Consider the following 27,353-nt stretch of genomic DNA (forward strand, 5'->3'; position numbering starts at 1 on the left):
CCCCTGGGGGGCTTTCATCAGACAGCGGGCTCCTCGGCACGGGTGCCCCATCCCCCTTGCTGCAGCCCCCCTCTTGTTTCCGTGTCGTCCCCTTTGGTGTGTGTGACAAGAACCACAAGAAGCTGGCATCTTCTGTCTACACAAGTAGTAAGTGGTCTGGATCTAAAAGTGGGTCTTGGGGGCTCCTGGGTGGCTGAGTTGGCTGAGCATCTGATGCTTGGTTTCTGCTCAGGTCAAGATCTCACAGTTTCGTGAGTTCGAGCTCCGCGTTGGGCTCTACGTCGACAGCAGGGAGCCTGCTTGGATTTCTTCCTCTCCCTCTCTGTCCTTCACCCAGCGCCGTCTCTGTGTCTGTCTCTCTCAAAAATAAATAAACTTAAAAAAATTAAAAATAACTAAAATAACAAGTTAATTAATTAAAAAGAAGTGGGCCTTGAGTCTTGACCAGTTCAATGATCCCATCTGGGCCTTGGCCATGAGCCAAGTGTGTGTGTGTAATAAGGATTATCTGTTGTATCTACGTGATCATTCTTTGGCCTAAGACTGCCCTCCCCCCAAAAGAAAGACACACAGATCAGAGAAAATTCTTCATTTTATTTCTGCTCCCAAACCACCAAAAGGACCAGTCCCTGCCCTCCCTCATCTAGATGCAGCCCCTCCCCCAACACAACACGACCCCTCCCCCCACAACAAAACACTGATTTCCTCCCAGAGCTAAAATGAACACCCAGTCCCAACTATGGCCGTCCCCCGCCCTGCCCACCTCCCCGGCTACCTGCATATTCACCTGCTCTGTGAACTTGGCCACCTTTTGGCTTCCTGCCCAAATATGTTTCCCTAAGGTCACTTGGCTTGCTTTTTTGGTTATATTATTATACGGGGGCCATTAAGACCCTCCCTGGCTCACATCCCCAGGGGGCTCCCCTGTTTGTTCCACATTCATTCTGCATAGCTTCCTGGTCTCACTTCCCTGATTGAGAGACCAGGGTTGCAAGCTCCCCGTCTCTGGGCCCCCAGCCCCCCAGCTGTTACTTGAGAAGTGGAGATGTTGAGTAAGGCCAGACATTCCAGGATTCTGGGTGGGAGAAGGGGGGCAAATTTAGAAATGGACGAGAGCAGTCAAAGATAAAAGGAGAGGGAGGGGGAGATAGTCAGACAGAAAGGGGATGGTGGGATCCTCCGGCCCCAGCCCCAGAAATAGAGGTGAGCCAGAGATGAAGGCCAGTGCCCCTACAGCCCAAAGCCCCTCTAGCTGTTCCGGGTCCTCTGGCTCCGAGCCTTATACACCTCAATGAGCAGATCCTTGACATACTGGATCTCGCGCTCTACCGACTCAGCCCTCTCCCTCAACTCCCGGTTTCGAGCCTCCAGCCCCTGGCACTCGCCCTCCAGGGCCTCGCCCTCTGCCCGCTTCCTCTGGCGGTACCTCAGAGCTGCTGACTTGTTCTGGTCTCTCTTCTTTTGCTTGCGGTCCCCCCGGGTGGTGGTAGGATTCGGGTAGGGGGCCGGGCGAGAGGCTGGAGGTGGAGGGGGGGGGGCCTGCTGTGGTGGGGGCAGGGATGCCGACCCTGTGTCTCCTGGCCCGGCCTCACTGCGGCAGTAGATAGCCAGCAAGTCAAGGGTATCCAGAGCAGGGGGCTGGGGGAGGTCAAAGGTGGGGAGGGGGAGTGGAAGAGGGAGGGAGGGCGCTGGTGGCGGCGGCTGAGGCAGGGGGGAGGATGGTGGGAGGAGTGGCGCATCAAGGAAGAAGTCTTCTATCTGTTCCAGCTCCTTCTTGAGGAGAGAGGCCATGGCCTCCAGGTCAGGTGGGGGTGGGGAGGGTGGGGGGAGGGCACCTGGGGGTAAGGAGGGTTCCAGGGGCAGGAGGGCTGTAAAGTCCACCCGCTCAGTCATCCAGTCAGAGAAGCCGTCACCTGGAGAATTGGAGGAGGGACATAAATTTCCTTGAGTTCCCGGTCTCCTGCCTCACCTGGTGCTCATTCGCGTCGGCTTCATTCATCCCATTCACTGAGTGACACCACCTACGAGCCAATCGGTCAACCGACCAACCCGTGAATCATCAGACCCCTCAAGAAACCAGCCAACAAATCAAACATCTAACCAACCAGTTAACCAGCCAATCAACTACCCACCAGTTGGCCAACCAATCAACTAAGTGAATGAAGCAGTCAACCAACCAGTCAACCTATTAAGCAGCCAATCAATGGGTCAGTCAACCAACCAATGACCCAAACAACAAAACTCAACCAGCTAGATCTTCAACCATTCCCAAATAATCTTTACTAACTACCCTACGTCCATAGTTTCTGATTTACTCTCCATCCCTAAAGACAAACTAGGTCTCACACACACAACACACCCGTTTCATCTTTAATTCATTAATTATTGAGAACAAACCATGTGCCAAGCGTTTGGAAAACACTAATGAGTAAAATAACCCCTGCCCCAGGGCCTCTGCGTATGCTGTTTCCTCTACCTGAAAAGCTCTTCCTTTGGGTCTTATTCCTTCCCAGCCTTTAGGTCTCAGCCAAAATGTTACCTATATGTTTCCTCGCTACTCGCTGTAAACTAAGGCTGTGTTTTTATTTTTTTGGCTCAGCTGTTTCCCACTTATCCCAATATATCATCACTTAATTTGTCTTTTGTCTGCCTCCCCACTAGTGTGTGAGTTCCGGGAAGGCAGGGATCATGTCGGTCTTGTCTCAGCTGTATCCCCCAGCACCTAAAACATGACCTGGTTTATTACAGGTGCTCCGTAAATACTTCTTGAGTGAATAAATGAATTCTTCTCCCCTGTCCCCCATGCCCCAGCTCACCCCACCTCCATTCTCCACCTGTCCTTACCTGCCAGGGGCTCTCCTCCCCCTGGGAGCCCGCCCTCCAGGGCTCCCCCAAGGATTTCATAGGAGCCGAGGGGGGCAGGGGCCAGGGGGAGTTTCCCATAGTCTACGAGCCAGCCCAGACCGCTAGCTGGGAGCAGGGCCCTGTCCAGCTCCAGCCCCAGGGTCGCCAGGAGTGACATGGCTGCAGCACGGGCTCTGGGCACGGGTCACAATGAAGAAGGCTGAACCAACAGCTAGGAGGCGGCTCTGGAAGTTGCTCAGTGGGGCAAAGACAGGCACCAAGGTGAAAGTGGAAGACCTACATGTGAGACAAAAGTAGGCAGTGTCAGAGGCTATCCACAGCCAAAGTCACAGGGAAACCAAGCCACACCCCCATGTCCCCAGGGTCTTCCCTTCCCCCTTCCAACTAGGCTCGAGACTGCACCTTGCCCTCGCAGAATTCTAAACCAATGCTTTCTTTCCCCAAATCTCTGAGCCCCACCCACTCCCAAGGGAATTCTCTTTAGCCCTCACTTACTTTCCTTTAGAATATCCAAGCCCCACTCCTTCCAATATAGAAACATAATGGTCTCCCAGGGGAATTTCCTTAAGCCCCTCCCAGCCCCCCCCCCCCCCGCAATTATTCAACTTCATAAAAAACTCAATCCCACAATTTTCTTCCAGCCACACCCCTTCTTTAGGCTCCACCCTATCCCTAGATGCAAGCTCGAATCGGTTCTCAGGGGAATTGCCCCAGCCCCGCCCCTTTGTCAACGTTGAACACCAAGTCCCACTCTTTCCTTTCAACTTAGCGGTGACCCCCTCTAGCCCCGCCCCCATATTTACCTTAACCCCACCCCTTCCCGACGATTCCCCCGAAGGCCCCGCTTTGTCTCCTATTGAAACCCCACCCCTCAGCGATGTTTGCTTAGCCCCGCCCCTTCTCACAATGGGTTCCCCAAGGCCCCACCCTTTGCAACCAAGGTGATCCTAGCTCCACCCCCTTCTTAACAGGTTGCCTCTAAGCCTCGCCTTACGCCCAATCTAAATCAGTCCCCCTCCCCCGAGCGGGTGCCTGAGTCAAAGGTAAGTTGTGCTGTGCGCCTGAGCAACACGGAGCGGGAGGGTGGAGGGGCCGGCAGAGAACAGCTCCCCACCCCTGACCCTTCCACACGCGGCTCTCTAGCCGAGGGCCAAAGCGCATGCTCCGCCACCGAGCCAACTGCTCTTACGCCTGCGGGGGATCGGGGGGTCAGTGCGCATGTGCCGTTGCTGCCGTCCGCCCTTCACACAGAAATGCGGGCTCTGGTGGCTCGTGCACGTGAGCAACCGCTCGCGGACAGACTTGCTCAAGTAGATGGTGGGTGGGAGACAACTCACCCTCTCTAGGGGCTAGTGCGCAGGCGCACCTGCACACAGGCCATCTTTAAACACCAACATTCTCAAGAACGCACCCTTCCCCCCATCGGTCCAAATGCGCATGCCTGGCCACGCGCCCACGGCGCGTCTTTCCTCTTCTGCGCTTGCGCGACCGTGATTCCTCACTCTCGTCTCCCCACCCCACCCCCACGAGACCTGGTCGAGAAGGCCGCGAGCTTCGAAAGGGCGGGAAAGGCGGTTGGAGAGGGAGGGGCGAGCGGTTACTCACTCCATGGCTGTGGAACAGAGAGGCGGCGGCGGCCTCCGCTGAAGAAAGAAGGCGGTAGCGAAGAGCGCAAGCGCGGTGAGCGCAGAGACGGGCCGGGGCACGGAGGGGTCGTGGCTACAGAGCCATGGCCAGGGCTATGCGGGCGGAGATGGCGTCGCGGTAGTCTGAGGAGAGATAGTGATCTGAGGATGGGGAATGAGGCGGCCCCGGGGACTGGGGACAGATATACCGCGGGTGGCGCAGCACGGCCCGCCAGGATCCTTCCGCGCTCCGCCCCACCCCACGAGGTCCCAACCGGGGGGCGGGCCTGGTCCCTACCTCTCCGGGATCCTGGGATCCAGTCCCCTCCTCCTCCCGACCCCTAGAGTTCGACCTTTCCCTTCCTCCTATTTGGGGATCCACCCTCCTCATCTTTCCTACCCCGGGGGTTCCGAGCCTCCCTTTCCTCTGACTCTGAGATCCAGCCGCCCCCCGCGATTTTCTGGATTCGGTCCCCTTCCCCCCTCCCCCCCCCCCGACCTGCACCAGTTCACTTTTCCCCCTGCTTCCCGAATTTCCGGCCAGCCACACGCTAGTGTCCTCATCCCCCAACTGCCCCACGCTAGGAAACCTCTTTGTGGGTTAGAGTCTGGCGTGAGTCACGATGAGATCGCGCGCCTTTCAAATCTCAGACCTTCGAGGGTGGCAAGTGACAAGGTCTCTAGTCTCGTAGATCGGGGACTAACTACCTGTAATGAGGAGGATTAATAAATCAGGTATACCTGGTGAGGTTGTTTGTGAGAATCAAATAGGTCGATGCCTGTGAAACCGAGAGCCGGGCTCTTATGTACCTGTTCAGCGTATTTTATTTTATTTTTCAACGTTTTTTATTTTCATTTTTATTTTTCAACATATTTTATTTTTAGTAGGAACCCTTAGCCCTTCCTCCCGCTCTGGCAAAAGCCCCGGACATTTGAACATCCAGCATGTGCTAGTAGGTCACTCCTTCAAGGTCTCAGTAATTTCCAGCCGTCCCCACCCTTCCCATTGTAGATGATGGACGCTCAGCACATCCCTGCGTGGGGTGCAGAGAAGCCGGCATCATCACCGTAACTGCCTTTTCTCCATCCTCTTACTCTCCATCAGCTTATTTCTCCATCAAGTCTTATCCTCAGCACTTCTTTCAAAAGGTCCTCTGCTTCAGCTGTCCCCCAGCCCTCCCGGATCAGTTTCCCAAACCTGCCGGAGATAGTGAGATCTGCACTTCCCTTTACTAAACAGAGGGGCTTCCTGGCCATTCCCTTCCTGTGCAGTAGGCCCTCCACTAGCCCAGGTGGTTTTGGGTCTTTGCTTCAGAAACCCTTCCCCACTTTGCATCTGCCCACAGCAGGACACCTGGAGTTCAGCTTTCATCGCTTGTGAGGGTTATGAGATCCAAAGAAAGCGGGGGAACCCTGAACTTGAGAGGTATCTGGGAATGAAGACGTGCAGGCTTCTGTTACATGCAGGAAATCCTTCTTGGGATCGGACCACTTTCACTTAGAGCACTAGCTGTCCACTCTGCCAGTGTTTGAGGACTTGACCTACATGATTACCTGGGGAGCACAGAGTCGCAGTTAAGCACAGACTGTGGCGCTAGGTCGTTGGGTTCAAACCCTGACTCTACCCCACTTATTAGCTTATTGGCAATTTCGCTTACTTCCCTGTGCCTCAGTCTCCATGAATAGTACCAGAATAAAGTATGAAGTTTAGTTCATAGAAACATAGCAATATACATGGCAGTTTGGAGTGCCTACTTCTTGGGTGCCTGACTGGCTCAGTTAGTAGAGCATGCGACTTGATCTTGGGGCCGTGAGTTCGAGCCCCACATCAGGAGTAGAGTTTGCAAAACAATAGTGCCTACATCTTAGTACTGTTATGAGGATTAAATAAATTCAGGTCAAGCACTTAGGTTAGTGCCTGGCAAGCAGGTGCTACATAAGGAGTGGTGGTGGTTGTTACTGAGGCAGCTGTGTTTTATCCCCACTGCTAAGCAGTAAGTGCTTTAAAAGATCGCCCAGCCTTTTAAGTGAGACTTAAGGACCGACTTTCCTTCTACTTCTCAGTATAGATATTTGAGCCATAGGTAGGATTAGGACGGACTGCTGGCAGAGAGTCGTGTCCCCCCACTACCCGCCAAAGTCTGAGTTTTTTTCTGAAAAGATGTCCTATGATATACATGTGGACTAGATCTACAGAAAAGCCACAAAGATAGTACAGAGAGTTCCCATGTACCCCTCATCCAGTTTTCCCCCTCGTTGACATCTAACATTACTGTGGTACATGGGTCACAACTGAAGAACCCACATACATAAGGGGGTTTTAAAGTGCATGCTTTATTCTCATTTCACTAGCTGTTCTTCATGCTGTTTTTTTGTTCCAGATGCCGTATCACATTTAGTCGTCATGTCTCCTTAGCCTCCGGTCTCTGCAGCAGTTTCTCAGACTTTCCTAGTCTTTTCATGATCTTGGCGGTTTTGAAGAGTTGGTCATTCTATAGAATATTCCTCAATTTGGTTTTGTCTCGTAGACTGGGATTATGGGTTTTTGAGAGGGTGGCCAGGTAGGATATTTGTTAATTACTGGACATGAACTTGCTTAGTATGGGAATCATGTTGCCGGCTGCATGCCACATATGCTGACTGAGGAGACATTGGGGCAGGGACCCTGGTCCTCTTGTCCCAGCCCCTTGCAGCTTTTTCTCTCCCTAGCTGTTGGATCTCACCCGGTTCAGCCCTGGTGCCAGCTGTCCCATCAGACATCAGATTCCTACTGAGTGGGTGCCAGTTCAGCCCTTCCCGGTGTATTCTAATTTGTGACTGGTGGGTCATCCGTGGCCACCTGTGAACCCCGGCCTTGGCACCCCAAGCCCTCTCCTGTACCTCCTCTTGACCCCAGACCCATGGCACCTCCAGGACTCAAATGCCGCTGCCTCCCCAAGACTTGGAGTCTTGCACGTGGGTCCAGGTGCCCCAGTCCCTTCAACTCCTGAGCTGGGGCTGGGAGCATGGGCGGGGCTTCTGGGGACTCTTTTTCAGTGCGGAGGAGCCAGGCTTGGGGAGTGCAGTGGCCATTGCAGGCAGGTTGCATCACCCTGGCTCTTTGATGGGGAGGGGGAGTGGGGGGATTCTCTGGGGGCCCTGGCGCACCCGGCAACAGTTCCTGGTTAGCGAGGCCCTAGAGGCCTGGGTTGGGGAGGGGCCCCGGCGCTGCGAGGGAGGGAGAAGGAGAGCAGCCACCTATGCGGGATCCCGAGTGTCTGAGACCAGTGTTGAGAAGAGGCCTCAGCTCACAGGCCGACCTGCTGGTCCTGCAGGGGGCAAGGCTGAGGCCCTGAGAGGTGAAGGGGGTTGTGCGCAGTCACATCGCTAGTTAGAGCCCAGGCCTCCACGATACCGCATAGCTGTCAAGACCCCACAAGCCCCAGGGAGAGCCTGTCTTCTTTAGGCTCTGTGAGGTCCCTGACCCGCAGTCCAAGGCCTAGGCTGCCGGGAGGCCGCCTCATCTAGACCTTCACCTCAGGTTTGCAGCTGCTCACGATTGCCAAATTCCATCGATTCCAACCTGTTCCCATCTTCCTGCCCTAGTGGAGGCCCTCCTCGCCAGCCACCCCTCGCTGTTTCCCAATCAAGGTGACTGGGCCTGGCATGATAGAAAAGGCACCCAGTTTGCATCAGACGGACCTAGATTCTCTCTGAAGAGCTGCTAGGGCAGGTACCGGGGTCATGTGGGCCCGGAAGGGGGCAGGAGTTGGAGGTGGGTGTCCTGGCAAACAAGGGCAGGAGGGCCAAGGCCAGCCCGGTTGGGGAAAGGACGGTACAGGGGCCAGGCATGCAGAGCATAGGTCCGCCACGTGGCCTAGTAGCTCAGAGTCCTCGGGAGCCCTTCCGCTGCTCCTGCGGTGTCTCCCTCGGCAGAAGCAGCCACGGCCCTTCAAGCCTGGGTAGGCCCCACATGGCTGTACTGGCTCCGGCACCCTCGGTGCTCGTCTTCTGTGTTTGTTTCCTGTGGCTGTTGCAACAGACCATCATAAACACAGCGGCTCAGATCAACACACTTTCGTTCCCTTTCACTTCTGAAGACCGAAAGTCTAAAATAGGTTTGTAGGGCCGTGTTCCTTCTGGAGGCTCAAGGGGAGAATCCATTTTCTTGCCTTTTCTAGAGGCGCCTGTGTTCCTCAGCTCATGGCCCTTCTCGCATCACTCTGACCTTTGCTTCTATCATCTCCTCTCCCATTTTCTCCTTTGATCCTCTTGCCCTCCCACTTACATTACATTAGGGTTTGTGATTACATTAGGGTTCACCCAGATCATCCAGAATATCTGCATTCAGGATCCTCAGTTTAATCATATCTGCAGACTCCCTTTTTCCAGGTAGGGTAATCTGTTCACAGGTTGTGGGGACTAGGATGTAGACCTCTTCGGAGAGCCATTTTCCAGCCTATCACACCTCCCAAGGGAGCCTATTTTCTCATCTGGAAGATGAAAGCTAGGGCCAGCCCTAGGGTGCCCCCTCCTGTGCCCACAGGGACTGGCTATAGGAAGAGGACTGGGCAAACTGGAGGTAGTTGACAGCCTAGTGCCCAGAGCTCAAGATGCCATCACTTACTGAACTGTGGCCTCCAGCAAGATACCGGGCCCTTGTGTGCTGCAGTGGTCTCATCACTAAAGTAGGGACAATAACAACCCTCAGAGGGCAGTGGTGCAGACAGATAATACACGAAAAGGCGTAGAACAGTTCCTGGCTCAACGAACAAGCCTCTCCTTAAACGCAAAGGGCCTGTGTTCAGGAGAGGCCAACAGAGCCCCTGGGAAACCCCAAAGGCACCTCAGGGGTGACCCCACCTTGCAGTGCAGAGCTGCTGATTTTATGAAGTTGGAAATCAAGCATTTCCTGTGAGATCCAAGTTTTAAAAGTTGGCAAGTGATTGAGAGAAACTCCAAGGAACCATGAGTGTGGATGAGACTCAGGCTGCGGGTCCTCCCTGACCTTTGGTTCAGTGATTTCCCCCTCACCCTCCCATCTGTAATCCTCGCTTCCCAGAGCGGAGAACAAAAAGAACCAAGTACTTCCATTCCAGAGTTGCTGAAAGTTGAGACCACATCGCTCCCTGCTGAACTGATCAAGATTGAGAAAGAGCAGGGCCTTGCTCAGCCCCAGCCCCATGTAGAGTCGAGAGGACAGTGTTTGTGGGGAGCAGGGAGGGAGGCCTCTCAGGAATTGTCATTGAGGGTCAAATGCCTGCTACAGAGGGGCTGGTGTCTTACTCCCCCGTCTGTTCCTCGTCTGTCCGTGCCTCATGCCAGAGGCTGCCAGGAGCACCTATAGTTGAACATCGGGTTTCTTGCCCTCCACCATTGGGTCCCTCGGGGCATCTCAGTAAGTGGGTGTTATGGAGAGCTTCTTATGGGAGCTGGGTGGGGTTAGGTAGCTTTGGGAAGGGTTCGGGAAGCAGGCTTGGCTCTGGATTGGAGGCTGGGCAGCAGAGGCAAGTCCGGGACTGGGTATCTCCACTTCATCTAGAGGCAGGAGGAGTGAGCCCAGCTAATGCTATGGTTAAGGTAAGAAGCTCCCGTCTGCTCTGAGCCAGGAAGGGGATTTGGGTCATTTTTGTGCTTTGGACAAGGTTTGTGCATCTGTCTGTGTTGAAATAGGATTCCAGAGTGGTCTTGTTCTGTCTCATCCACCACAGTCAGAGTGGCCCTGCCTGGTGTTCTTTGAAGTTCTGTCTGACGGGAGCGAGCCAGGGCCTGGCTGTTCCTTTCTCAAAGCAAACGTGCCCATCCTTCCAAATGGGGAAAGAGAGGTGGAGAGTCCCTGCCATGTGGTGGGTCACACATGCAGAGTCCCCACAGGGCTGCTTGAGCACAAAGGAATATAGCAGGACCTGAACCCAGCCGGCACTCGGGATGGCCAGTTGTAGTGGGAGCTGCGGGGAGCAAGAGAGAGGCTGAGGCAGAGGCCGAGGACCACAACAGGAATGCCTCATAGGTCCCCATGAATGTGGGGACTGCCCGATGGAGAGCACTGGGTCAGCGCCAGCAGAGCCCCGCTCTGAGTTCAAGAGCCCTTTGCCTTTCTCCTCTGCCAGCGCCCGCCCAGAGCAGGGACAGGTTCCCGAGGTGGGGGCAGGAAAGAGCAGCTAATGCCCTTCTTAGCTTCTAGCCTCTGGGAGTCTAGCCCGTGGCTGGGGAGGTAGACAGCACTGAATTGGATTCAGAGTGAAACCTGAACAAGTCTGGAAGGTGATGGAGATGCCCCGGATGTCCTTAGAGAATGGGGAGTGCTAGAGATGGCACACGGTGTGGAAGGTGGACACAATGTCACGTTGGAGAGGCTAGTGAGTGATTAACAGCTCAGCTCTGGGATCAGATAGCCTGGGTCTGTCCTGACTACCTGTGTGACTTGGAGTAAGTTACTAAAGTTCTCTTGGGTTTAGCTTGCTCCTCTGTAAAATGGGGTTTTGAATAATTCCCACCTCATAAAGTTGGCAGTCGGTGCAGGTAAAGCACTGCCAACAGCCCGGCACATAACGAATGTCCAGAAATATTAGCATGGCGATTGATACCCAGAGGCGGGTAGGTGTGATTGGTTTCTAGTTCTCAGAATCGAGGCCGCCTTGCCCGCCCCCCTCACTTCTGGTGGCTTTCACTTGGTTCCCAGAGAAACCATCTCCATGGCAACTGTCTCTACCACAACGTGGCCTGGGCCTTTTCCTCCCCAACCAGTGACATCACTGCCTCTCCCTCGAGATGCTGGTGTTGATTACAGGGATTGCGCTGGGGAGGGAGCACAAGTGTGTGCGATTCTACACACACACACACGCATACACACACCCACGGTGCTCTTAGAGTCCCTCTCCAAGTCTGAATGTCCTCTCTATGCCTAACTGCATGTCTCAAGGAGTCCCTGATGGCCTCACAGCTGAGGGCATTTCAGATCCTGTCTGGAAACTCCTCTGCCCAGTCCCTGCCCTCAAGGTAAAGTCAGGACTGAGTCTGGCCACTGCCTACTTCTGCAGGCTCACTTCTGCCCTCCCAACCACTTCGTGGCATCTCATACCTATTGGTTAGTTTATTGGCTTTTATTGAGGTATTGTATAATGCACATCCATTTATTAACGTGAACAATTCAGTGGTTTTTAGTACATTCACAGAGTTGTCCAGTCATCACTATAATCTAATATTCAAACATTTTCATCATCTACCCCCAAAACCCCATATCCATTCATTAGTATTCTCTCCCCATTCCCCCATCCCTCAACCCTAGGCAGCCACTGACCTGTCTCTACATTTGCCTTTCTGGACATTTCATTGGAATGGAATCATGTCATAGAAGGTCCTTTGCCTTTCAAGGTCTATCTGTTTGGTAACATATATTAATACTTCATTGCTTTTAAAGGCTGAATAACATTCCATTTTATGGATATACCACATTTTGTCCATTCATCGGTTGGTGGACATTTGGGTTGTTTCTACTTCCTGGCTATTACAAATAATGCACGTACAAGTTTGGGGTGGACATATGTGTTCATTTCTCCTGGGAGATACTTAGGAATGGGATTGCTGGATTATAGGATAATTCAGTGTTTAACCTTTTGAGGAATTGCCAGGCTCTTGCACAGTGGCTGGGCCATTTTATATTCCCTAGCAGTGAATGAGGGTTCCGGTTTTTCTACATCCTCGCTAACACTCCTTGTCCATCTTTATTACCATCCTATGGGGTCTGACCTGGTATCTTCGTTGTGTTGTGATTTGCATTCCCCGGTGGCCAATGATGATGAACATCTTTTCCTGTGCTTATTGGCCGTTTGTGTATTTTCTCTGGCATCTTGTGGTTTTAACGTAGGGTGTTTAACACTGTTCCGTAAGGCGGCAGGCCCTTGCCTGTCCGACCATTTGCCTGGAATGAGGTATTGATCTAACCCCTCCCTACCCCAACTCTTCCATGTTCCTCAAAACTGTGCTTAAATATCCTTTTTCTTCTCTAGGAGGGTTTCCCTGGCCCTCCCCTTACCCATCCCCCAGGTGAAGGTAGTCATCTCCCCTAGGTTTCCAGTAGGTTCTAAGTCTTTTATTTTTTTGTGGGGGTCGGGGGGACACAGGATCCAACGCGGCCTCTGTGCGGACAGCAGAGAGCCTGATGTAGAGATCGAACCCATGAACCATGAGATCATGACCTGAGCCGAAGGCAGACGCTTAACTGACTGAACCATCCAGGCACCCCTTTAAATTAAAAATAAAATTTTTTTAATACTCATTTTTGAAAGAGAGACAATACGAGTCTGGGAGGAGCAGAGAAGGGGGCTGGGCACAGAATGCAAAGCAGGCTCCAGGCTCTGAGCTATCAGCACAGAGCCCAGTGTAGGGCTTGAACACACAAACTGAGATCATGACCTGAGCTGAAGTCGGACACTTAACTGACTGAGCCACCCAGGTGCCCCTAAAATTTTTTTTTTTAATGTTTGTTTACTTTGAGAGAAAAAGCAAGTGAGAATCCCAAGGAGACTCTGCACTGTTAGTAGAGAGCCCAACCCAGGGCTCCATCTCATGAACTGTGAGCCACCCAGGTGCCCCAAGACCTTATTGTATTCATCTTGACTTTGAAGTTCATGCTGACATTGGACAAGTTACTTAACTCTAAAAGGGAAATACTAATGGTACCTGTCTCATGGTTGGAGTTCATATACAAAAAGCACCTGGCACAAAGAAACTCCTGGATGCCATTGACATCCATTTAGTGCCATTGACAACCATTTAGTGAGTGCCTGCGATGGCCAGCAACCATTGCCAACACTGGGAATACAGCAGTGGAAGTCACAGACAAAAATGCTGCCCCTCATGTAGCCGACATCCTAATGGAGAGACAATAAATGAGATCCGTGAGGTCAGTATATTATTTCAGATGGTGCTAAGTTCTAAGGATAGCCAGGGAAAACCTCACTGAGTAGGTGATCAAAGGCTGAAGAAAGTAAAGGAGTGAACCGTGGGGACACTTAAGGGAGAGCATTTCAGGAGACGGGACCAGCAAGTGCAAAGGCCCTGAGGCAGGAGTACTTTAGGCCTCAAGAACAGGTGGGATTGGAGTTCAGTAACGGAGGCAATGAGAGTACCTTTTGGCTGTTGGGAATAATGCTCCTGTGAATATTTGTGTACAAGTTTTTGAGTATCTGTTTTCCATTCTGGTAAGTTTTTTTTTCATATTTAAATATCACTCTGGGTTTCATGAAAATGGTAGCCATACCATATATTACTGTCGTTGTTTGCCCAGGACAGGGTCTGTCCTGTTCTACATCTTAGTGGACTTAGTGCCAACACATGCTGGCATATAATGAGTGCTGAATGGTGCTTTTTTTTTTTTTTTGAAAGAGTGAGTGCTTGAGTGGGGGAGGGACAGAGAGATGGGGAGAGAGAGAATCCCAAGCAGGCTCCGTGCTGTCAGTGAAAAGCTTGATGCGGGGCTCGATGTCACAAACCATGAGATCGTGACTTGAGTCGAAACCAAGAGTCAGATACTTATCGGATTGAGCCACCCAGGCGCCCCTGAATGGTTAGTGCTTTTATCATTTTTTAGTAAATGCAGTTGGTACATCAGATGGGTGGGACTTTCCTAATCTCACGTGCTGGCAAGTTGTAGGGAAATGATTCTCTTTAGGAACTGCCAGTCAGGATAAAAACAGGTATAGGCAGGTCGGAGGGCAATTTGGTCATCCCCAGTAAAACCAAACTGCAAGTGTCCACAGCCAGCAACTCTGCTTCTGGAGATCATCCTGGAAAAATGCACCTGTGCCAAAGGTGTGAATGAGCATGCTTGTTGCCATATTGTTCAGGAAAAGAAAAATCGGAGTCATTTCATTTCCTCAGGCTCTGAATGCACACACAAGTTTGCAGATAAAAGATATGCGACAGCTTTTAACAGCGGTTACCTCACAGGTGTGGGCACCAGGGTGGAGCGTAGTGTTAAGAGAATCTTAGCTATGTTGGTGATGTGCAAGACATTATTTTAAAGGAAGGACTGATGTATTAATTCTGTAGTTAAAATATGAATGTTAAAAATGCAGCTAGGGGCCCCTGGGTGGCTCAGTCGGTTAAGCATCTGACTTCAGCTCTGGTTATGATCTCACAGCTCATGAGTTTGAGCCCCACATCGGGCTCTCTTGTCGTCAGCATAGAGCCCACTTAGGAGTCTCTGTCCCCACCCCACCCCTCCCCTGCGCACATGCTCGCGTGTGTGCACGGTCTCTCAAAAATAAACATTTTTTGGGGGGCGCCTGGGTGGCTCGGTCAGTTAAGCGTCTGACTTCAGCTCAGGTCACGATCTCACAGGTCGTGAGTTCGAGCCCCACGTCGGGCTCTGGGCTGATGGCTCAGAGCCTGGAGCCTGCCTCTGATTCTGTGTCTCCCTCTCTCTCTGCCCCTCCCCCGTTCATGCTCTGTCTCTCTCTGTCTCAAAAATAAATAAAACGTTAAAAAAAAAAGAAAGAAATATTCAAAAATAAACATTTTTTAATGCAGTTAGAAAAAAAAATCTTTCAATAGAAGAGAAACAAAATATACTAAGAATTGTTCTAAAATCTTTCTTAAAATTGACTCTTCTTTTGTTTCCTGACTTCTTTTCCGTGCATGTCTTAACCTGATTTGCTTTCCCTATGGGAAAACTGCTGTTTTTCCTGCCATGTGAGCTCCTTTGGATGTAGTTATGGGTGTTGGAGTAAAGGAGAATGTAACTGCTAATTAGCTGGGTAGTGCTCTCTTAGGGTAAACTAGTATTTTCAGGGGAAGGAAGGGAGGAGAGAGAAGGTTGGGAATATCGAATCCAAGAAGCATTTAGGTACCAGCTGGAGGCAGCCCACAGGAGCAGGCAGCTGAGGCAGGATGTCGTTGCCTCGGCCAAGGTGGTTCCCCTCTTGAGAGCCTGTTTCTTCCTCTCTCCAGCGAGGATAATAAGCCTGCTTAAGAGGAATCCTAAGATCTAGTAAGTGAAAAATGAACAGCACGTCCGGCACATGACATTTTGTGTGCGAAGGGGTAGAGAGCTCACTGAATTTGCTTAAATGAATCAGAAGTCTGACAAGCGGCACAGGAGACCTAGCCACGTTTCTCCAGGGAGGAGAGCTGGTGGCTGTGGGGACAGGGGAAGACGGAGACCAGGGTATTTCCCTTTCGAATGTAGAACCACGTGAACAGACTGCTCGCAAAAAGAATTTTAAAAATTTCTAAAACAGCCATCACGTCGGTGGGTAGAGAAATGGAACACGTGTGACAAAGCTTCCGTAGCAGTTAGCATGCAGGGACATTTAGGGACCTGGTCAGGGCATTCCGCCTGGGAGAAGGAAGAGACAGGCAGCAGTGAGACAAGCAGTGAGGCTTTCCACCGCTCCTCCCCCTGAAGAGCAAACAGAGGGACAGACACGCCTTCTGCTTGTCATCTCCTCACAGGTGTCTAATATTTAACACAAGTTCGATACACCTGGGGGTGGAAGGGCCTCGAGCGTGCTGGTCTTCAGGGAGGGGCGGGCTGGAGGAAGTTAGGACCAGAATCCCAAGCGGCCTAAGGAGGTGAGAGGTGGGTGTCTATCCTGCCCTCTCTGTCGGGGACACCATGTACTGCGGAGAGAAAGGCCTCTAGGCAGTGGCGAGCACTGAGGTTTCCCTGCTGCCCATTTCGCTTAGGAAGGCATCCCTGCCCCTCCCAGAGGCTCCGTTTCCTGGTTTCCTGCACCCGGGGTTGGCCGTGCCCACCGGGCAGGGCGGTTGTGTAAGAGCCGAAGAGTGACCGGACCCCGACCGCCACCCTCCTTCCCAGCCCCCCGCGGGGTGGGTGGGGGTCCTTCAAAACAAGATCCTGTGACACAGAGCCCTCCTGTGGCTTCATACTGCACCCCAGTCTGGCCGCACACCCCCTCACTGCTGCCTCTTCAGCCTGGAACAGTGGAGACTGTCTTGGTTACGGTCTGCTCAGCGAGCTGCTCTGTGCTTATCAGTTGATTTCCATTCCCGTAGGGTAGGCTCTGTGAGCTCACCTGTTCCCTGTGGGTTAGAGGGGTTTTCTTTGACTCCGAGAGAGAGGGGAACCGATTCAAGAGAAGTTTAAGAAGCAGAGTTGGTGGACTTGGGGTGAGTGGCCGACGAACGCATGTTGGTGAGACAGCCCAGGGGAGACGTTTGTGGGGGGCGGGGGCAGCAGACTGGACAGGGAGTTCCTGCACTGATGCACTTGGCAAAGGCTCCAGCCGGCGTTTGAGCCTCAGTGGGGACCAGATTTCCCTGGCTGCGCCCATGGGGGCCAAAGGCGAAGGTCCCTTCAGTCTCTCATTTTCCCCCTTTTCTCTCCTGCTCCCCTTGATTCTTCTCTGGTTTCTGTGCCTGTGATCACACTTCCTGCAAGTTCTTAACTTGCTAATTGTCTTCCTTTTCTTTTTCTTTCTTTCATTCATTTTATTTTAAATCTCCACCCGGGAGATAACAGAGTCTCCCCATTAAATTGCTAATTTCTTGGGGGGAAAGGGTGGCTCCCACCCAGATGGCTCATCCTTGCTTCCTGGGCGCCACCTGGACTTGGCGTTGTTGGCAGCACCACCAGGTGGCTGTGGGCCGAAATGTCAGGAGCATCTGTTCCAGTTGCTCCCGGAATAATAAGAGAGTAGCTTTTCCTGGGCCCCAAGAGTGTACCGTGTGGTTAGTGCCTGAGGTGGATCAGACAGTTTCATCTTCACAGAGACCACATGATTCATGAGCTATAACCCCCATTTTTCACATGAGGAAACAGGCATGGTGGTGAGTTTAGAATCTAAGATCCCAGGGTTAGGAGTGGAGAAGCAGGGGCTCTGGCAGGTGGGCTGCAGAGCCTTGCCAGGTGACTCGTGGAAAAGGACGAGCCAAGGCCCCTGTCCTCAGAGTGCACAGAAGTCCACGGTCTGGACATTTTTTTTTTTTAAGTTTGTTTATTTTAGAGAGACAGAGCGTGAGCAGGGGAGGGGCAGAGAGAGAGGGAGACACAGAATCCAAAGCAGGCTCCCGGCTCTGAGCTGTCAGCACGGAGCCCAGTCACTCAAACTCACGAACCGCGAGATCATGACCTGAGCCGAAGTCAGACACTCAACCGACTGAGCCACCCGGGTGCCCCCACAGTCTGGACCTCTAATGACCCCTGCTGACCTACTGCTTGCAGTCCCTCTCCTGGCCCATCAGTGGACTAGAAAACCCTGGACTCACAATCCCAAGCCCCACCGAGGAGCCCTGGGAAATAGAGCCCTTTGGCTTGACTTATTGCTGCCCCAAATGAAGTGGAGTAGAACAGGTGTAAAGGAGGGGACAGCCGCTATCTCTACCCCAGTGGGGTGAGCCTGGTGTGGAAGGGTCGGTCACTTAAGCTTCTGAGGTGAGAAGACGAAGGCCAGCTTTAGGATCAGAAAAGGAAGCGGCATCATGGCTTTGTCTCTGCTAGATGGACTAGAGGCAGTTTGCCTCTGTGACCTGGCCCCCAGCTCCCCCTGCTCCCGCCACAGCTATAGAGAAGCTGCCTGTATGTGTGTCAGTCCTGCGGTGACCTGTCTGCCCAGAGAACCTCACTCATCCTTCAAGACTTCATTCTGACCTCTCCTCCTCCCATGTTCCAGACAGAACAGCAGGACTTAGCTCCAGAAAGCTCTGGATTCCCATCCTGGGACTGGTGTTTGCTGCTGTGTGACCTTGAAGAAGTCCCATCACCTTTCTGATCCTGTTTCCCATCCAGAAAGGATTCGTCGGGCTGCTACCTAGTATTTCTGGCCCAGTACCATGACAGGTGGCACTCTGTAAGTGGTAGTTCTGAGTTACCAGGTAGTCGGTCACAGTCACTTACGGAGCGCCTGCTGCATGCCGGCCACCGCTCTAGGTGCTGGGGATAACCACAGTGAACAAAAGCCAGAAATCCTGTGGGCGGACACCATCACCATTATGAGCCCACCTTGGTGCCCCCAGGCCACCTTTCCCTCCCTCTGTCACAGATGGCTTGTTGCTGGGTTTCATACACATCCACACCGCTGATGAGGTCGCCCCAGCAGCAGAGGACATCCTGATTCTCAGAATCGCAGCTGCATGTTCTTTTCCCACCGGCTCCCCAGCTGCCGGGGCCCAGCGACTGCAGCAGCCTCCCGCCTTGGTCCTGATGCACAGAGGCAGACCTGCCCCGGCCCTGTCTCCTCTCGCTCTAGCCCTTTTCTCGACCCCAACTCTAGGATGTGTTTCCCAGCCATGTATCTAGATTGAGGCCATCCTGTTCTCTCTCCCCTATTCCTCTGTCCACTTCCTATTGCTGTCGTAACAAACGATCATAAACTTAGTGGCTTAAAACAACACATGTTTATCCTCCTACAGTTCTAGAAGTCAGAAATTTGAAATGGGTCCACAGGATCTCATTCCTTCTGGAAACTCAGAGAGAATCCATCTTTTCTGTCTTCTGGAGACCCCCTACATTCCTTGGTTTGTGGCCCAAGCCCTGTCTTCAGAGCCAGCAACACAGCATCTCTCGGAATTTTCTTCCCATGGTCACACCTCCTTCTGACTCTTCTGCCACCTCCCGTTCCACCTAAGGACCCTTGTGATTACATTCAGGGCCCATGCTGCCATCCAGGGTGATCTCCCCATCTCGAAATCCTTAATTTAATCACACATGCAAGGTCCTTTTTTGCCATGTGAGGTCTCCTATTCACAGGTTCTGGGGCTAGGGGGCTGGACACGTATGAAGGCCATTATTCTATCACATAGACACGCCCCACCTCCCCCCATTGCCTTCTCAATCCTTCCATTCCTTTCAGTCCAAGGCTGAGGTTTCCCCCTCCATATTCATTCCCAAACACCCCTGTTTCAGATAGAGGAAAGGGGCTGGGACAGGGAGGGAGAGAGTCCCAGGTGCAGGGACAGTGGCCCCTGCACCTTAACCACACTGGCTGCCTGTCGTCATGTCCCACCCAGGACTTTGTTGTAGCTCTTCCCTCGGTGTGACTCAGTCAACCCCTTTGCCCCCGTGCCGCCACCGTGTTCCCCTTTCCCTGCCCCACTTTTGCTTCCTCCATAGTGCTTAGCCTATTCTAGCATGCTGTATAATTCCTTTGTGAAGTTCGTTGTTCTCCTGTCTCCTTGGCTGGAATACAAGCCTCATGAGAGTAAGGAGCCTCTGTCTCAGTCACAGCCATAATCCCAGGGCCTCGAACGGTGCCTGGACATAGCAGGTGCTCACAAATATCTGTTGTATGAGTGAATGTTGCACTGCAGAGAGTTTGGTTTGTCTCCGTTGTCATCCCTGTACATAGAATAGGGCTGAGTAAGTAATAGAGTAAATAAATTAGACAATCTGAGTTGGGATTTGGAGTGGCAAAGGAACTGCACAGGTCAGGTTAGTGGACCTGAGTGAAGTTGGAGGCGGTGGCAGAGAACGGTGGTCTTCAAAGCCGGGGCGGGGGCTGGGGGTGGTCAGAATCTCGGGCTCTCCTGGGCTGTGAGGGCGGACGGATGTGGTGTGAAAAACAAGGACAGATGCAGGGCAGGCCGCTCTGTCACCGACTCCCTCGGTGACTTCGTGGCAGCCCCTCCTCACTCCGGGCCCACTTGGGCGTCACGTCTGTGGCCATCTAGCCCTCAGCACCTGGCCCAAGCACTGTCCGCTTCTCTTGTAGGGAAGTTTGCCCGTTTGGTGAAAGTGGAAAAGTCTTGAAATAGTGTATGTTTTTCAGACACGTTTGTGAGAAACTCCCAAGGTCCTGGTCTTGGTTGACGGCCTCGTTAACTGGGACAGCCCCGCACAGCCATCACTCCATTTCTTTACATTTCCCAAACCGCGGTTCTCTCTCCTCTGTCCTCAGAGTCCTGGCTCTGGCTTCTGGCCTAGACCATCACCCTGGCCTCTCCAGTCCGTTCCCCACACGTAGATCTGCGATGTTAGTCTCCCTACCCGTGAAGTGCCTCCCTGGCTGCCTCGAAACCAAGTTTGAGGCATCAGCATGTCATTTCTTGACCAACAGCTCCCGTCACGTGGTGCTGTACACACACTGTGCACCGTGGTCCCCAAGACCGCCCTTGTGTTCACTGATTAGTTAGAAGGACTCCTAAAACTCGGCAAACCCGTTAGATTTTGCCCCTGTCACGGCAAAAGGGAGATGAGAGTCCACAAAGGTAAAAGATGCACAGGGCAGAGTCTGGGAGAGACCGGGTGTGAGCTCCCGCTCGTCTCCCAGTGGAGCTGACCCGACAGCCCCGCGCTTGGTTCTCCAGGCACCATTGTGTGACCACACACGTGGAGCGTTGCCCTCCAGGGATGCTCCCCTGAGCCCTGGTGCCAGGACCTTCACACAGGCACGGAGCATCTGTGTGACTGATCTTCGTCACTTGGTCTCCGGCCCCTGCCGAGGGCAGGCTGGCAGGATGCTCTGGGGGCTTGGAGGTTATCTCCCAGGAGCCAGACACGGGCCAGTCTTTTCTTTGGATAATCCGGGCCTCCCGAGTCCCCCCTTCACTGTGTGCACAGACACGCCTGCGGTTTCAGCCTCTCTGTGCCCGCGACCAGGCCCTTCTCCCCTCCCGCCTGGCCGATCCTGGCTGATCTCGCATCTCCCCTCCACACTCAGTTCCAGGAGAGTGCTCCCCAGAGCCCAGGCCAGCGTGAGGACCTGTCCTTGCTCGTACAACACGCGACCCGGTCCTGTCCCTGCCCGGTGCCCTGGTACTGAAGGTCACGTTTGGCCACCTCAAGGACGAGGGCCATGGCTTAAGTAACCTCTGGGCCTCACTCTCCTGGCTTAGGAAAGGGACCTGCTTTCAGGAGTAAATGAGCAATAATACATCGAAAGTGCAAAGCGTGGGGCCGAGTCGGCGTGTGTTTGCCACTGCGAGTAGCTCCTGGCTCCTGTACAATCAGAAACACGTGAGGCATTTAATAAATGGTGAACCATGAAGCCACAAAAGCCCCCCACGGAAAATTGTTTTTCTTTTAGTTTTTTAACAGCTACAGAGACCTTTTTATAAATGCTCTTGTGGAAAAATTTAGCTGCAGCTTATTCATAGAAGCTCTGTGGGGCTGAGGTCTTGAGAACTGAGACGCGTAGGTGGTAGCTGTTCGGAGGCTGTTGGCCGCCAGTAACCCGAACGGACCTGGCTTGACACGGCACTTGAGTGGGGAGCTGGGCTCTCATGAAGAAGGGGTCCAGTGCGGGGCGCCGGAGGCCCTGGGGGCTGTGGCGGGAGAGAAGGGACCTTTCCCAGAACCCCCCGGAAGAGCTTTATAAAAATGCCACGGCTGGGGCGCCGCCCCCAAGAACCTGCCCCCAGAGGTGCTGATGGGCAGCCAGCCAAGGTCCCCAGGCTTAGACCAGGCAGCCCCGAGGTCCTCTCCTTAGAGGCGCGTGTCTATGCGGAACAGGAGAACGGAATGGCAGGCTCTGCCAGGAAGGCAGAGGGTGCAGTGGACGTTGGAGAGGGGCAGCCGCCACAGGTTTCTTCAGACCCGGGCCACAAGAGGATCCCTGGAGACCCTTGCAGAAGTAAAACTGGTCCTGAAGAGGGAGAGGGGAAAGGAATCGGGACTTGGGGATGCCTTCCCTGGGCCAGGCACTTGGCTTCTCGGGTTGTGACCTTGTTCTTCACGGTGGGAGGGGATTGTCCTCCTTACAGAGGGAGGCACTGAGGCTTGGAGAGGCTCGGGAATAACTTGCCCCAGGCCCCACGGCTAGCAGCGGAAGCATAGTTCGAACACAGGTCTTGAAGTCTGAAGAACCGACCTCGTGCCTCAGGACAGGGAGCTGTCTTGCCTCCGAACTACCTTTGCTGTCTTGGATGAAAGGGAAGTAAGAAACGCGGGTATTGGATGGAGGCTGGGGTGCAGAATAGCGGCCGTGCCCCAAAGCGGGGCTGCTTGCCCTGTGACCGGGTGCACCTGTTTGACAGGGTAGAACTAAAGAGGGGTTTACAGCCCAAGGCCAGGGTTCAGGGCCCACTGTGGGGTAAGAATGGCCAAGTTACTTCCATCTGAGCCTCTCTTTTCCCATCTGTGCCGGGGGACAGTCATCCCGACCTCTCTGTAGGATCGGTGTGAAATTAGCTGGGGGTCTGGCTAGGGAGAGTGTACGTAGCACGGTGCCGGGCACACCTGGCTGCCTGGAAATCCCCCCGGGGTCTACATCTCGTGGCAGCCTACCGTGAATTCGCGTTAAACTTGAGGTCGGCCTCAACCCCCGCGTTTCTTTCAGAAGAACTTCTTTACAGCTGGGTGTTTGCGGCCCCTCCTGGGCTCCTTTTCTTCTTTCCTCACCAGCTTCCAGAGGCTGTCCCCAAAGTAAAACTTTCACGCGTGTGCCTGCGCATGGCCGCAGTGATGACGAGCACCCTAACTTGCATCCCACGGATGCTGGCCTCGCTTCAGCCCAGTAGCTGCCGCCCCACTTTCCTGATAAGGGAACTGAGTCTCAGAGAGGTTTCCTGCCCCTCGTTTGAAACCGGAGCCCTAGGGAGCCACTAGGTCCTACCTCAGGTCTGTCAGATATTTTATGCTTTCCAACCGTGTTCTTTCCCCATGGCTGCTCTCACAAATTTACAGCAGCTTCGTGGCTTAAAATGACAGATTTATTTTCTTACAGTTCAGGAGGTCAAAGTCCGAATTCAGTCTCAAAAGGGCTAAAAGCAGGGTGTCAGCAGGGTACCTGCTGTCACCTTTTTCTAGCTTCTAGAGGCCTGTGTGTTCCCATGCTTGGGGCACTTCCTCTGCATCTCAAAACCATTAATTTAATCACACCTGGAAATTCCTTTTGCCGCACACAGCAGCATATTCCCAGGTTCCAGGGATTGGGGTGTGGGCATCTTCAGGGGGACCACATGGTTGATAGCACTTCCCATACTGACTCCACTGGAAACTATTCAGGGCTCCCACCACCTTCAGGGTCAGCTCCACCTCCCCACCTCGGTCTGGCCCCACCCCAACCCCAGTCACCTTTGAGGCAGGGCCAGCCTAGGGGAGGCTTGTTTAATTCAGTAACTCCATCTATCCTACTTGAGTTGTGATTTTAAAACCTGGCTGCATAAGTTCACTGGTTCCTCAGACTGAATCCACACCCTATAATTTGAGCCTCTTTGAAACACCAGGCTTATAGATTATGTCCCTCCATTGTACGGACAGAACAAACATCAAAGTAGAAAGGAGATGATGTAGTCCCACCACCCAAAGATGGGCCCTGTCCACATCGGTGTGTCTCCTTCCTGTGCTCCTTTTTTTTTTCTTTTTTTTTTAATTTTTATTTAAAAAATTTTTTTTAATGTTTATTTATTTCAAGAGAGGGAAAGAGACACAGAATCTGAAGCAGGCTCCAGGCTCTGAGCCATCAGCACAGAGCCCAACGCGGGGCTCGAATTCATGAGCCATGAGATCATGACCTGAGCCGAAGTCAGACGCTCAACTGACTGAGCCACCCAGGCACCCCTCAAATTTTTATTTAAATTCTAGTTTGGTTAACATACATACAGTGTCACATTGGTTTCAGGAGTAGCATTTAGTGACTCAACACTTACCTGTAACCCCCGGTGCTGATCCTAACAAGTTCCCTCCTTAATGCCCATCAGCCGTTTAGCCCTTCCCGCCCTCCTTGCAAGTTCTGTCTTCCACAGCTGAGATCACACTGCACTAGTGATGTGCATTCTGCCCAGGTCCCTTTGTTGTCACTTCTTAGGTTTCTTGTGTGTCGTAAGAGTCTGTCAGTAGGTGTAACGCAGCTCTTCCCTTACACCGAAAACTTAATCAATCCCCTCGCTTGGTGTGAGAAAGTGCCCTGTTGTCCGGCACCCATACTGGGCCAGTAGAAGTCAGCAAACAGGCCCGTGGCCTGGGGTCAGCTCCTGGCTCCACCCCTTGCTGGCTGGGAGATCCTGGGCAAGTCACCGCAGCCCTCTGAGCCCCACTGTCGTCACCCCACTGTCTTGAGGACAGAATCCCTGTCTCCAGGTATTAGTGAGAGTGAGCGTCTGTGAGCAGCCCCTGCGTCAGCTAACAGGTGACTCTGCTTGGGTCTTTTTCAGTCAGAAATTGTAGAAATCTAGTCGGCTTAGACTGAACAGGGTTGTGCTGGCTCATGGAGCTTCTAAGGAAGATGGGGTGGGGCCTCTGAGTACGTGTAGATCCTCTGGGCACGTGATCACTTTCTCCCTCTCCCCACTGTCACTCTCTCTGGTGGCAGCTCAGCTGCAGATGGCCGAAAAGGAGGGGGGTGCCCCACATGTGCATCCTCTGTGCCCTACACCTGCAGGTGAAGGCCACCTCCTCTTGAGTGCCTGGAGAGCAGTCCCAGGGGAGGTCTGAGTTAGCCGACTGGGGTCTCCTGTCCACCCCCGAGTTAGAAGGAGGGCAGAGGGATGCGCCAACACGCCCTCCATCCTCCTAACAGGTCAGGGGTGTGCACAGATGGGACCTTCGCCACCTCAGGCCCTGCCGTGCAGCTCAGCTTTCTGGGGCCTTTCTGTGAGTCCAGAAGGGCAGTCAGCGTGGCACTCGGCCAGATCAGCCCACCGCCCACCACCTCCCACCTGTGGTTGGCACGGTATCCTGGGCAGCCGGTCCTCCAGGTGTTATTTTGTGTGCCCTCCTCGGGGCTGAGGTCAGCTCAGGTGCCTGCTCTTTGGCCTTCTCTTCCACGGCAGCGGATACTCCCGCTTGTGCTGAACCTGGCTGCGCACGGCCCAAGCACATCTAGCCCCGAGCACCTGACCCCCAGGGCACCGGCTTACGCTTCCGAATCTTTCTTTGCCAGTTTAACAGGGCCTGTCTGGGCTGTAGCCGGGAGCAGGGTGGCGAGCACGTATTATCATTATGCAAAGTCCCGCCACCCTCCACACGCTCCATCGTGCCATTGAGGTTGCCTTTCCCAAACTGCCATCTGATCATGTGACTTACTGTGCTTTGAAAATCTTCCCAAGGTTGCAGACACCGAGGGATTTGCTCTGGGAGTCAGAGTAGCCGCTGCCGCCGGAATCTGGAGCCATGAGCGGGTTTAATTTTGGAGGCACTGGGGCCCCCACAGGCGGGTTCACGTTTGGCACCGCAAAGACGGCAACAACCACGCCTGCTACCGGCTTCTCTTTCTCTACGTCTGGCACTGGCGGGTTTAACTTTGGGACTCCCTCCCAGCCCGCTGCGAGCACCCCTTCTACTGGCCTGTTCTCGCTCACCACCCAAGCTCCGGCGACACAGACCCCAGGGTTCAGTTTTGGAACCACAACTCCTGCTACGGGAGGAACGGGATTCTCCTTAGGGATCAGCGCTCCGAAGCTAAACCTGAGCAATGCAGCCGCCACCCCAGCCACTGCTCACCCTGGCGGCTTTGGGCTCGGCGGCAGCACCCTCACCAACACCGTCTCGAGCGCTGTCACCTCCAGCCAGAGCACGGCGCCCGCTGGCTTTGTGTTCGGCTCCACCACCACCTCTGCCGCTCCGTCCACCACACCGGGGGGATTCTCGTTCATAGGCGGAAGCACGTCCCAGAGCGGGACCTCCGGTTTCAACATTGGCTCTGTGGGGAGTTTGGCCCAGCCCACGGCACTGGGCGGACTGCCCTTCACTCCCGCCACTCCGGCGACCACTGGAGCAGGAGCCACTCAGCCAGCTGCTCCTGCACCCGCCGCGGCCACCACCAGCGCCGGGCCCACGCTGTTCACCTCGCTAGCGACCGCTCCAGCCTCCTCCACCACCACCGGGCTTTCCCTTTGTACCCCGTCGACCACAGCTGCGGCACCCGGGACCGGAACGCTGGGCTTCAGCTTAAAGGCCCCCGGGGCGGCTTCTACCTCCTCCACGACAACATCCACTGCCGCTGCCACCACCGCCACAGCCACCACCACGGCGGCCACCACCACCGCCGGCTTTGCCTTGAATCTGAAGCCACTCGCACCGGCCGGGATCGCCAGCAACGCACCGGCTGCCGCGACCGTGCCTCCTGGCTCCGGTGCACCCACGGGGGCGTCCGCCAGTCCCGTGATGACCTACGCCCAGCTGGAGAGTCTGATCAACAAGTGGAGCCTGGAGCTGGAGGACCAGGAGCGGCACTTTTTGCAGCAGGCCACACAGGTCAACGCCTGGGACCGCACGCTGATCGAGAACGGGGAGAAGATCACTACCCTCCACCGCGAGGTGGAGAAAGTGAAGCTGGACCAGAAGAGGCTGGACCAAGAGCTCGACTTCATCCTGTCTCAGCAGAAGGAGCTGGAAGACCTGCTGAGCCCGCTGGAGGAGTCGGTCAAGGAGCAGAGCGGGACCGTCTACCTGCAGCACGCCGACGAGGAGCGCGAGAAAACCTACAAGCTCGCCGAGAACATCGACGCGCAGCTGAAGCGCATGGCCCAAGACCTCAAGGACATCATCGAGCACCTGAACACGTCTGGAGGTCCCGCCGACACCAGCGACCCCCTGCAGCAGATCTGCAAGATCCTCAACGCGCACATGGACTCGCTGCAGTGGATCGACCAGAACTCGGCCCTGCTGCAGAGGAAGGTGGAGGAGGTGACCAAGGTGTGCGAGGGGCGTCGCAAAGAGCAGGAGCGCAGCTTCCGGATCACGTTCGACTGAGCTGCCGGCCGTCTTCAGGGCCCGTGGGTTCCGAGGGTGTTGGGGGCCGTGGGCGCCGCGTAATTATTGTCTGGTTTTTGGTTGCCGTGAGTACTTGTTTGCTCCTTTCTTCCAAACGACTGTGCTGTTGAGAACAGTTCTGTGGTCTGGCATTTCGCATTAGTAAAAAGAGAAATATTCCAAGCACTCTGGTCCTGACAGCAGCCTAGTGGGTGTGGTTCCTTTTGTGTATCTTTGGCGTATCCCAGACCCCGTCACCTACAACAGCCACCCTCCCCATCCTTCCCGGC

The 27,353-nt window shown here is 53.8% G+C and overlaps 3 protein-coding genes across 14 annotated transcripts in view; 2 read left to right on the plus strand and 1 right to left on the minus strand.

The window, feature by feature from the left end:
- Positions 1-608: 608 nt before the first annotated feature.
- ATF5 (activating transcription factor 5) lies at positions 609-4,739 on the minus strand. 4 transcript variants are annotated; one of them, XM_042970496.1, is made up of 3 exons: positions 4,471-4,739; positions 2,845-3,141; positions 609-1,913 (listed from the first exon to the last, which is right to left on the minus strand). In XM_042970496.1, exons 2-3 carry the CDS (start codon positions 3,020-3,022, stop codon positions 1,249-1,251), a joined length of 843 nt encoding a protein of 280 aa, XP_042826430.1. In that variant the 5' UTR covers positions 3,023-3,141; positions 4,471-4,739; the 3' UTR covers positions 609-1,248. The 4 variants fall into 4 exon arrangements, with proteins under 4 accessions (XP_042826430.1, XP_042826433.1, XP_042826432.1 ...); XM_042970499.1 differs by lacking the exon at positions 4,471-4,739 and adding an exon at positions 4,203-4,301; XM_042970498.1 differs by lacking the exon at positions 4,471-4,739 and adding an exon at positions 3,361-3,429.
- On the plus strand, positions 3,824-27,261 carry NUP62 (nucleoporin 62). 3 transcript variants are annotated; one of them, XM_042970495.1, is made up of 2 exons: positions 3,824-3,908; positions 25,419-27,261. In XM_042970495.1, exon 2 carries the CDS (start codon positions 25,483-25,485, stop codon positions 27,061-27,063), a length of 1,581 nt encoding a protein of 526 aa, XP_042826429.1. In that variant the 5' UTR covers positions 3,824-3,908; positions 25,419-25,482; the 3' UTR covers positions 27,064-27,261. The 3 variants fall into 3 exon arrangements, with proteins under 3 accessions (XP_042826429.1, XP_042826427.1, XP_042826428.1); XM_042970493.1 differs by lacking the exon at positions 3,824-3,908 and adding an exon at positions 4,465-4,545; XM_042970494.1 differs by lacking the exon at positions 3,824-3,908 and adding an exon at positions 18,198-18,283.
- The window catches only part of IL4I1 (interleukin 4 induced 1), a 37,104-nt gene continuing 13,588 nt past the window's right edge, over positions 3,838-27,353 (plus strand). For 5 of the 7 annotated variants that reach the window (XM_042970482.1, XM_042970486.1, XM_042970489.1 and 2 more), the window contains exon 1: positions 4,471-4,545. The gene's annotated coding sequence lies outside the window, so the exon portion shown is untranslated. Of the gene's footprint in view, positions 3,909-4,470; positions 4,546-18,197; positions 18,284-27,353 lie in introns of those variants that run through there. The other 2 variants (XM_042970484.1, XM_042970483.1) reach the window with 2 other exon arrangements.

Source organism: Panthera tigris, chromosome E2 (genome assembly GCF_018350195.1).
Source record: "Panthera tigris isolate Pti1 chromosome E2, P.tigris_Pti1_mat1.1, whole genome shotgun sequence".
Lineage (NCBI taxonomy): Eukaryota > Metazoa > Chordata > Mammalia > Carnivora > Felidae > Panthera > Panthera tigris.